The sequence below is a fragment of the Oncorhynchus kisutch genome, linkage group LG15 (genome assembly GCF_002021735.2).
Source record: "Oncorhynchus kisutch isolate 150728-3 linkage group LG15, Okis_V2, whole genome shotgun sequence".
Classification (NCBI taxonomy): Eukaryota; Metazoa; Chordata; class Actinopteri; order Salmoniformes; family Salmonidae; genus Oncorhynchus; species Oncorhynchus kisutch.
Window position 1 is genome coordinate 56,626,200 of NC_034188.2, and position 10,883 is coordinate 56,637,082.

Sequence of the window (10,883 nt, forward strand, 5' to 3'; positions counted from 1 at the left end):
TGATTGGGAGTCCCACAGGGCGGCACACGGTTTGGCCGGGGTAGGCCGTTATTGCAAATAAGGATGTGTTCTTAACTGGCTTGCCTAGTTAAATAAAGGTTAAATAAAATACAAATTAAAGACAAGATGGCTAGACAAGTTCCAACGCGGTTGAACACGGTATGACACAAAGAAGAAGAACATCTATCTCATCATTGCAGTTACATCGTAGGGTACAGATGTTCCTCCTTGAATGGTGAATGTTCTTTGGTAGCATCAAGATGCTAACGCATCCTCAGGGTGCTCCTGTCACCTCTGTCTCCCATGCTGTCGGGCCCGTCTCCCTGGCTCCTGCTCAGTATGTCTGGCCCTTTCATGTCTCACAGTAATGCCACAGGAGATAGCAGCTCAGGTCGACCAGCAGGACCAGGCAAGAATGGCCATTGTCCTGGAGGCCAAATGTCCCAAGCAATCATGGAGCACATGGTGGTTGTTTTGTGTGTGAAAGTTTTACCATCACACAAGGTGATTGAGTTGAACGTGGCATTGGGAGCACAGCCAGAGTGGAGATTGTAATTATTCACCTGAAAATTAAACCATATCCCAATTAGAATAGGTAGCCATTTAGAAAAGACACAAGAACATTTGATTATCCAAGATAATGCACACACAGACAAGTGTGTGTGCGTACGAGTGCGTGTGTGTGTGTGTGTGCGCGTACACTAGCGTGGGAGTGTTTGTCCACAGCATTTCACTTTGCTGACTCCCCTTGAATGCACTCAGCAGGTGACCATTGTACCCGGCTCCTCCCTGTGAGACGGTGTGGGGGTGAGGTCCACCTCCACGGAGGCACACAACCTCTCACACCTCTCCCCCCTCCTGCTGCTCCAACCCTATAAAAAAACAGAGCTGGCTCTCCTGTTCCCCAGTCTCATAACGACCAATCACCCACCAGGTAAGAGAACAGACTGGGAGAGCTAAGGGCTGGGGCTAGAGGCCAAAGACTTGGTCTGCATACGCAGAGGACTGAGGAACTAGGAGAGGGAAATGCAGACTAGAATTTTTCAGGAACCTTTTTTTGTCTGTTATTTGGAACGCTTATTACCACTTCGATATGAACTGTTACAAATACATTAGGCAGCAGTTATCGCTTTAGCAATACTTCTTCCAGACAGTTTACTATAATTTACTAGAGAAATGGAAGGGAACAATGGAGAAATAATGTTATTAAATGTCCTAGAAAAAAATATGCCAATAGCTTTCTGGAATTACTCTCAACAACTGTTTAAGTGTAACCTCTGTCCGGGCCACAGTGATCCAGTGATGTGTCTGTCTTAGTGCAGGGATTGGGGATTAGGTGGTAGGAGTTGAGGGTTAATCTCTTTGTAGGAACAGTATAGCTCTATCCAGCTCTGTGTAATCTGACCAGATTAGAGGTCCTTTTAATAGGCTGACATATGGCATGGGGTGAACTGATTGAGGGCAGCCTGGAGTTGCGTGTCTTTGTGGGTTTGCTCCTTGTGATTCTCCAAATAACTGGAGAATGACTTTGAATTATTGGCTTGTTTGGTTTTGGTGACATTTAAAGTTTAATTTAGAGTGTTTTGCAATTAGTCATTTGTTGCACTGTTCAAATATTGTTAGCTCTAAATGTATTTTTAACCATTCGATCTTGACTTCCCATGGTTCACTGTTTCAATTGCGAATATTGGAATTCTTGTCGGGCTCATTGCTCACCATCCGTTCTCTTCTTTCCTCTCAGACCTCCATCATGAAATTCCTGGCTCTCGCACTAACCATCCTGCTGGCCGCAGGTTAGTATCCCAGCCTTGTCATAGTGCCGCCGAATTGATCATGTAGTAATGACATTTTAATGCATCGTGTGTGTGTGTGTGTACCATGCTCTGGTATATTGAACAATTCAAAATGAAATCTTACTCAATCATTTTAAAGTGCTGGGCCATTCACCACTGTTTCCCAACCAATGCCTGACCCTCTCTCTCCTCTCCCAGGTACCCAGGCTTTTCCTATGCAGGCTGATGCTCCCTCTCAGCTGGAGCATGTGAAGGCAGCCTTGAGCATGTACATAGCTCAGGTGAAGTTGACCGCACAGAGGTCCATTGACCTTCTGGATGACACAGAGTACAAAGAGTACAAGTAAGGACATGTTTCATTTAGTCTTCTCTATCTTCTCGTTCCCTCTTCACTCACTCACTCACTCACTCACTCACTCACTCACTCACTCACTCACTCACTCACTCACTCACTCACTCACTCACTCACTCCATTCAAATTTAAAAGGTTCAATTCAATGGTGCCCAACCTCCACAGATAACTAAACCAATATCTATCTCTCCCACCCTCTCTCTCTCTCTCTCTCCCTCCCTCTCCCTCTCTCTATCTCTCTCCCTCCCTCTTCTCTATCTCCCTTTCTCTCTCTCTCTCTCTCTCTCTCTCTCTCTCTCTCTCTCTCTCTCTCTCTCTCTCTCTCTCCCTCTCTCTCTCCTCTTCTTGGTGTTCCTCTCAGGATGCAGCTGACCCAGAGCCTTGACAACCTCCAGCAGTATGCTGATGCCACCTCCCAGTCCCTGGCCCCCTACAGCGAAGCCTTCGGCACCCAGTTGACTGACGCCACCGCCGCCGTGCGCACTGAGGTCATGAAGGACGTGGAGGAGCTGCGCTCCCAGCTGGAGCCCAAGCGCGCCGAACTCAAGGAAGTCCTGGACAAGCACATAGATGAGTACCGCAAGAAGCTGGAGCCCCTGATCAAGGAGCACATCGAACTGCGCCGCACCGAGATGGAGGCCTTCAGGGCCAAGATGGAGCCCGTTGTGGAGGAGTTGCGCGCCAAGGTGGCCATCAACGTGGAGGAGACCAAGACCAAGCTCATGCCCATTGTGGAGATTGTCCGTGCCAAGCTGACCGAGCGTCTGGAGGAGCTGAGGACCCTGGCCGCCCCCTACGCTGAGGAGTACAAGGAGCAGATGATCAAGGCTGTTGGAGAGGTGCGTGAGAAGGTGTCTCCCCTGTCTGAGGACTTCAAGGGCCAGGTGGGCCCCGCAGCCGAACAGGCCAAGCAAAAGCTCCTGGCTTTCTACGAGACCATCAGCCAGGCCATGAAGGCATAAACACGCTCTCAGCCAGACCCTCCCTTCCCGTCTCACTCACACTGACTCACACACCATACGTACCACGCCAATGCCAAACTGATGCACTTCCTCTGCAGCGGCATGGCAGGACTCTTGCTCTCTCTAACGCACCACCATATGCGCTCAAGCACACGCAAGCGCAGACACTAACGCACTATTGCATACATTCAGTTTTGAGTTGTGTTCAGGGCCTGTGTGCACAATCCTGGGCCTGCATAATGTTGACTGTACTATGAACATCAAGTGTGAATATTCTAGTGTTGCTGCTTGTTCAAGATAGCTGTGTGCTTCAAAACAGCTCAATAAACATCATACTGTTTCATACTATTTCATTCTCTGAGTTTGACTTCTTTGGATTGTATATTGTTTAGAACAAGCTTTTACATGTGGCTCTCACAACTAACATGCGCTCTGTGACAAAATAGCCATGTTGGGTTTATGTATGAACATCTCGTATCACACACTTCTGTGTTCTAAAACGATATGCGTTCTATGATTTTTCTATTTTCTATGATCGCAACATGATCAAAATGAAGTGATGCAACTATTGCATGTAATGAAATGAACAAACGTCTCTTACACGGATATCATGTCACTGTAACAGTATTGGTTTAAAAGAACGGTTCATTTGAAAGTTAGATTTAACGAATGGACTTTTCTAATCATTTTCTCTGAAAACCAGCGACCATTCATGGAGATCATGGGAGTTCATGTGAGTCGTGGTGTTAATAGCCATAGAGGGTTGATGAATGGGTTAATAAGGAGGAGGTGTCAGTGTGTTGGCAGGCTGTGACCCGTAGAGTTTCATTAGAGACGGTGTTAGATGGATGGGGTGCTACTCAGCACCTCTCAGGCTGAGCCCCATCATCACCCTCCCATCACAGAGTACACACACACACACACACACACACACACACACACACACACACACACACACACACACACACACACACTGGAGCATTGGGAGGGGGTATGACTGTGGAGAAGAAAAAAAATTATTCTTGAGTTTACACTTGACTTCTACGGTTGATTATCAGTCATGCCATCTAAACATAAGTTGGTTCTTTATAGAGTGGACTTCTTCCACCAATACCAACTTCTGTCCCCTCACATGTAACAATCCTTGATAATAAGCAAGAAGGTAGGAATGGGCCTTCAACGGCTGAGTTGGTAGAGTATGGTGCTTCCAACATCAGGATTGTGGGTGCTGTTATCTGCACCGACAGTATTATCAAATAATATCTGCTGCTATCTACTGCTAAGTTGTAATAGTTTGATGATAAACCTACATTAATTCTACTATAAACTTCTATTTGCTGCTATCTACTGCTCAGTTGTAATAGTTTGATGATAAACCTACATTAATTCTACTATAAACTTCTATTTGCTGCTATCTACTGCTCAGTTGTAATAGTTTGATGATAAACCTACATTAATTCTACTATAAACTTCTATTTGCTGCTATCTACTGCTCAGTTGTAATAGTTTGATGATAAACCTACATTAATTCTACTATAAACTTCGATTTGCTGCTATCTACTGCTCAGTTGTAATAGTTTTGATAATAAACCTGTACTAACTGGACTATAAACTTGTATCCACTGCTATTTGGTTTTTGGTTTGTTTTTAATGTGTTTTGCAACGTGATTCTCTTACTGTTTTCGTGGTTTGTCTTAACTGTTCTTTTTGTTGTTGTTAATGACTGAGTTCGCTTCCCCAGCCCACCCATAAGACAAATATATACGCACATGACTGTAGGTTGCTTTGGATAAAAGCATCTTTTAAATGACAGATGTTGTTATTATATTATTCCTATGGATACGGCACGTATAAGAATTCCTCCCAGACGAGACACGGTGAAGCTCTTTTGGTGACCATCTCAAGGCAACTTTAGATTAGAGTTGAAGATAGCAATTAGCATGGTGTTGAAGAGATTTTTTTTTTTCATCAATAGCAGCAGCGGCTCTCTGTCGGATGTCTGTCCTCACTCAATAACGGAGGACAACTAGTGTAATTAATGACCTACTTCTAAAAAGTGAAGTGCATCTCAACGAAAATAACACTTTGTGCATCCTATCATGGTATAAAACTGTAAAGAATTGTCTGAAAGCAGTAGTAAATGTTTTCATTCCTCCTCTGTCACATCTCATGTGCATGTATCTATGTATATGTGCAGAGTGTGTGTTTTATCCCTCTCAGTGTGTGTGTGTGTGTGTGTGTCCTTGTGTGTGCGAGTATGTTAATATTGCATGTCAGCGGGCTTTATTACAGTGTAATGGATGAGGTGGGATCGAGGGTCCCTTGAGTGTCCCAGCCTGTATAAAGCCTGCTTGGTGTTCCAGTCCTCTGTGTCCCAGACCCAGTCAGTGGTACCCTCAACCACACAGACACTCTGCTTCTCTAAGGACAGCTAACGGTCTGAGACTAAAGCAGGGGATTTGATGTGGTCACAGTTCTACTCTAAACCGGACATCAGACTGGTCAGTGAACAGTGGAACAGAAGACCAATTGATGGAAATTGAAAGTGGAGAAATCTGAAGCGTTTCCCCACCACTGGAGATTCTGACTGTAACACAAACAGTATGGATGGTACTGGAGATTCACTGCGTTAGTTTGAATTCATTGGTTCCTACCTGACTTTTCTTGGGAAATCCTGTTTTTCATGTGTTTTTTCCTCCTCTCCTCTCCAGTTCCCCAGCTGTCTCACAGGTGTGCCCTCACGCTGCCCTGCTGTGCAGAAGCTGGTGGGGCCACCTGTGCCAAAGCCCCCCAGGTCACAGGGGTCACAGTTCAGCTGGAGATGCACACGCTGTGGCAACAGTTTGACCAGCTGGGCACAGAGATGATCGTCACCAAGGCTGGGAGGTAGGAACATGCTAACACAAATGGACACACACACACACACACATAAACACACACACTCACTGTGGTTGAACTAATCACATATCACTGTGTTGCTGCTGAGTCATGCATGGTCCTTGTAGGAGGATGTTCCCTACCTTCCAGGTGAGTATCTCAGGGATGGACCCTGCAGCGGAGTATGTGCTGCTCATGGACTTCATCCCTGTGGATGACAAGAGATACAGGTGAGTTTTCTCCATAGACTTACATAGAATGTGATTTATAGGCTCTGTGGTTTTACCCACACTCTGCCAGCATAAGAGACATACACTAGATCTACACATAATAGTGTTTGTGTGGAATCATCATATGGTATATTGTGGTTATGGTGTACAGTACATACCCTGGCAGCCTCTTCTTGATTGTACCACATAATATGTACCAGATAATGCATAAAATCTTAATCAGCGCCAATGGAGAATGTATTGAGTAGAACTTTCAGCCTGATGTAACAGAACTTTCAATAGTGGAGTGACACAACTTGCAACCAATGAATATAGTATCTTTGCTCTCCTGTATGTAGATATGCGTTCCACAGCTCCTCGTGGCTGGTGGCAGGCCGGGCCGACGTGGCGGCCCCGGGGAGGATGCACTTCCACCCTGACTCTCCCGCCAGAGGCTCCCAGTGGATGAAACAGATGGTCTCCTTCGACGCACTCAAACTGACCAACAACCTGCTAGATGACAATGGACATGTAAGACAAGCACACACACACACACCGACCAGTCCAGACGCAGACACACACACCAGTCCAGACACAGACACACATGCACGCACACACATGCACATCTTTACAATCAGTACTTGCTCGTGTTCTTTATACATTCTTTGTATTTCTGAGTCTTTGTGCCTGTGTGTGGATGTAATGTGCATTGTGATTGTTTGTCAAACACCCAGATGATCTTGAACTCCATGCATCGTTACCAGCCTCGATTCCATGTGGTGTATGTGGACCCACGGCGGGATAGCCAGCTTCATGCCCATCGCAACTTCTGCACCTTCTCCTTCCCGGAAACACGCTTCATAGCCGTCACTGCCTACCAGAACCACAGGGTAATGTAATGACTATGTTATAACTGTCACTACATATGATGTTGCAGAGACAAAATAGTCCAGTCTTGTATGAATTATGTCTATTGGAGATTCACCCTACATGCTGCCGTGAAATTGATGACAGATAATGTTATCTCTCTCTCTCTCTCTCTCTCTCTCTCTCTCTTGCTCTCTCTCTTTACCTAGGAAAGGGCAAAAAATACCCCATATTAATATATGTAGCCTTAGAAATAAAGATAAAATGTGAAATGCTTGATAGAGTATGTGATGTAAACAGAGAGGTCTACTTTCATGGGGACCTAAATATTGACAGATTTTCATCAAGGGGAAGATTCTCACTGTAACCAGTAACTGTAATCTGGTTCAGGTTATTAATCAATTTACCAGGTTGTTTACAAACACAACAGGAACTATATCATCCACATTTTTACTAATACTGTAGAACTTTGTTCTAAAGCTGGATCCGTGCCCATTGGATAAAGTGATCACAATACAGTGGCTATATCCAGGAAAGCCACAGTTCCAAAAGCTGGGCCTAAAATATTGTGTAAGAGATCATACAAACGATTTAGCTGACTCTTATGTGGATGATGTTAAAAATATTTGTTGGTCTGATGTGATAAATAAGGAGCATCCAGACGCTGCACTTGATGAATTTATGAAATTGCTCCTTCCAATTATTGATAAACATGCACCTGTTAAAAAACTGTTAGAACTGTTAAGGCTCCATGGATTGACGAGGAATTTAAAAACTGTATGGTTGAAATAGATGGGGCAAAAGGAGTGGCTAATAAGTCTGGCTGACTTACTGCAAATTGAGAAATGATCTGACTAAAGTTAACAAAAAGAAGAAGAAACTGTATTATGAAGCCAAGTTCAATGATATAAAGATGATCACATTACTTTAAATGAAATTATGGGCAGAAAGACAAATTCAACTCCATCTTTCATCTAATCAGATGCCTTATTCATCACATAACCATTTGATGTTGCCAATTACTTTACTGATTACTTAATTGGTGAAGTGGGCAACCTTAGGCAGGAAATGCCAACAACAAACAGTGAGACATTGTATTCATGCATAAAAAAATGAATAATGAAAGAAAAGCATTATCCGTTTGTATTTGGTAAAGTTTGTGTGGGAGAGGTGGGAAAATGATTGTTATCCATCAATAATGTCAAACCTCCTATCTGTCATATATTTAATCTGAGCCTAGTGGAAAGTGTTTGTCCTCAGGCCTGGAGGGATGCCAATGTCATTCCGCTACCAAAGAATGGACCTTTATTGTTTCTAACAGCCAACCTATCAGCTTGCTGCCAGCTCTTAGCAAACTGTAGGAAAAAACTGTGTTTGACCAAATACAATGCTTTTCTCTGTAAACAAATTAACAACAGACTTTCAGCATATCGTGGATTCAGAGCTATCTAACCACAACACAGTGGGTTTTCTTTAATGGAAGCTTCTCTAATGTTAAACAGTGTTGTAAAATGTAAAATTACCTAACACTGGCATTAAACAAATTCTGTATGATGATTCCTCCTAAACAAAGAGTTACAGTCAGTTTTAGAATGGGTGGCCAGTAATAAACTGGTCCTGAACATCTCTAAAACTAAGATCATTCTATTTGGTACATGTATATCATTCCCTGTTCTTAACCTCAGCTGAATCTGAATGGCATGGCTGTTTAGCAAGTTGAGTAGGCTAAATTACTCAGTGTTTGTTACCTTAGATTGATTCAATGGTTGTAAAGATGGGGAGTGTCTGTCCGTGATAAGGAGATGCTCAGCTTTTTGGAGACCACACTCCTGCAGACTCTAGTTTAATCTTATCTTGATTATTGTCCAGTCATATGGTCAAGTGTCACAAAGAAGGATCTTGTTAAGCTGCAGCTGGCCTTGAACAGAGTGGCAAGTTTTGCTCTTCATTGTAATCAGAGGGCTAATATCAATACTATGCATGATAGTCTCTTTTGGCTAAGAGTTGAGGAAAGACTGACTGCATCACTTCTAGTTTTTATAAGAAATAATGTATTGGAAATTCCAAACTGTTTTCATAGTCAACTTATATACAGCACCGACACACAAAGTTACACCACCAGACATGCCACCAGGGGTCTTTTCACTGTCCCCAGGTCCAGAACAAAATCAAGGAAACGTACAGTATTATAAAGAGCCATGATTGCATGGAACTCCCATCTCATGTAGCGCAAGTGAACAGCAAACCTGGTTTCAAAACGCGAATAAAGCAACACCCCGCGGCAAAACGACTGCCTCCCATGTGACCTACTCTTTGTGTGTATGTGCTGAAATGAATGTGTAACTGATAGATAAACACACACACACACTGCATGTTAATGTTTTTAAATGCATGTACATTTTAAAGTCTTTTGTCTATAATGTCTTTTTCATTATGTGTCAGACCCCAATGAGACTAGCTGTCGCTATTGACGAGGGATCCTGTTCAAATCAAACATCTCTCTCTCTCTCTCTCTCTCTCTCTCAGATCACCCAGTTGAAGATAGCCAGTAACCCGTTTGCCAAGGGCTTCCGAACTACTGATCCTGACGCCTGGTAAAATAAATTAACATGTTCTTTGTTCGTTAGTGTCTAAAATGTCAGAATGATTTTGGTGATACGTTGAACACAAAAGTCAAAGGACAACAACCATATTCAGACATTGAGGACTTGTTGTTGGATTCAGGGGGTTTCCCTCCTACAGTTAATATCAAATCTAGATTGTTCCATGAAAACGCTCAACTAAATAATAACTGCACCATTGTACATCCTTATCGCTCTCTCCCTTATCACCTGATATTCAGGTTAAGGATCATTCACAATATGATACCTGAACTTTGACTCTGGCCTCTACATATGACAACACAGCAGACACTCAATTAGGCTTGATAAAGTAAGCCATTGGTTAGTAAAGCCAAGCGTACCATGATTGGATAAAAGGTGACTAATGGTGGTAACCTGTTTTGAACCTGTTGCAATTCTGCCTAACACTCCTTTGATTGTAATGTGACTCTGTGTTGTTGTGTGTTCAGGGTGGGCAGTGCCAGGCCCCTGCGTCACTCTCTGCCCACCTGGCAGCCACAGGAGGGCAGCCACGAGCCTGACAGTATGTCGGGAGAGCAGCGAGCACAGAACCTAAAGAGTCTATCAAGTGAGCGACTGAGACCCAGGAATGAAATACTGAGCTTTTTTTTAAGGCAATATACAGCCCTTAATATGTCACTGTCACCCCACAATGTGAACTAATCTTGGTCAGATAAATTATATTTTACATAGGTGCTCTTGGTTTCCTCCTCTGTAGGATTAGAGGATTAAAACATTGCCTCTCTATCAACAGCGCATCGTGAACTAGGTCACCACTGCAGGGAAGACATCAACTGTACCAGTGAGAGAAAGGATGTGGAGAATAATATTTTTCCACCTTTGACTTTCATCCCCCTTCCCACTCTCTGGGAATGTCCAGGCATTTCAGAGAGACTGAACCTGGGATGAGAGGAGGGAATGTCTTACATAGTTCCATTGCTAAAGATCTTCCTACAGTAGCCCACATTCTCCTTCAATATGTGAATATCTCTCTTCATTATTTCTCAAAGGAACCAAGTGAAAATGTTCTATTATGAGCTCAATCATTTAGCTTATTTTCTTTGATTGTTTCATCTTGGACTGGTGATTTTAGATATGACTTTTTACACAAAGCACAAGAGGCAATATAGGTGGATTAATTGTTTAAAGTGGAAAATATTGTTATTCAAATGATGTCAATAAAGACCAATTTAAAATAATTT

The 10,883-nt window shown here is 43.3% G+C and overlaps 2 protein-coding genes across 2 annotated transcripts; both read left to right on the forward strand.

Moving 5' to 3' along the window:
• The first annotated feature begins 768 nt into the window (after positions 1-768).
• Positions 769-3,455, forward strand: LOC109905525 (apolipoprotein A-I-1). Its single transcript, XM_020502941.2, has 4 exons — positions 769-934; positions 1,742-1,793; positions 1,992-2,136; positions 2,507-3,455. The coding sequence occupies exons 2-4, from the start codon at positions 1,751-1,753 to the stop codon at positions 3,105-3,107; spliced, it is 789 nt and encodes a 262-aa protein (XP_020358530.1). The 5' UTR covers positions 769-934; positions 1,742-1,750; the 3' UTR covers positions 3,108-3,455.
• Positions 3,456-5,710: 2,255 nt separating this feature from the next.
• On the forward strand, positions 5,711-10,880 carry LOC109904788 (T-box transcription factor TBX1-like). The gene is made up of 8 exons (XM_031791415.1): positions 5,711-5,717; positions 5,819-5,993; positions 6,113-6,214; positions 6,553-6,724; positions 6,928-7,083; positions 9,587-9,654; positions 10,131-10,249; positions 10,436-10,880. Exons 1-8 carry the CDS (start codon positions 5,711-5,713, stop codon positions 10,588-10,590), a joined length of 954 nt encoding a protein of 317 aa, XP_031647275.1. The 3' UTR covers positions 10,591-10,880.
• Positions 10,881-10,883: the final 3 nt, after the last annotated feature.

What these genes read in the sequence shown, in the direction of transcription:
- LOC109905525 (XM_020502941.2), top strand. Translation starts at nt 1,751, where the DNA reads ATGAAATTCCTGGCTCTCGCACTAACCATCCTGCTGGCCGCAG. An exon ending in AACCATCCTGCTGGCCGCAG is followed by an intron (nt 1,794 to 1,991) that starts GTTAGTATCCCA and finishes CTCCTCTCCCAG; the next exon opens with GTACCCAGGCTTTTCCTATG. An exon ending in ACAGAGTACAAAGAGTACAA is followed by an intron (nt 2,137 to 2,506) that starts GTAAGGACATGT and finishes TGTTCCTCTCAG; the next exon opens with GATGCAGCTGACCCAGAGCC.
- LOC109904788 (XM_031791415.1), top strand. An exon ending in GTGGATGACAAGAGATACAG is followed by an intron (nt 6,215 to 6,552) that starts GTGAGTTTTCTC and finishes TCCTGTATGTAG; the next exon opens with ATATGCGTTCCACAGCTCCT. An exon ending in ACTACTGATCCTGACGCCTG is followed by an intron (nt 9,655 to 10,130) that starts GTAAAATAAATT and finishes TTGTGTGTTCAG; the next exon opens with GGTGGGCAGTGCCAGGCCCC.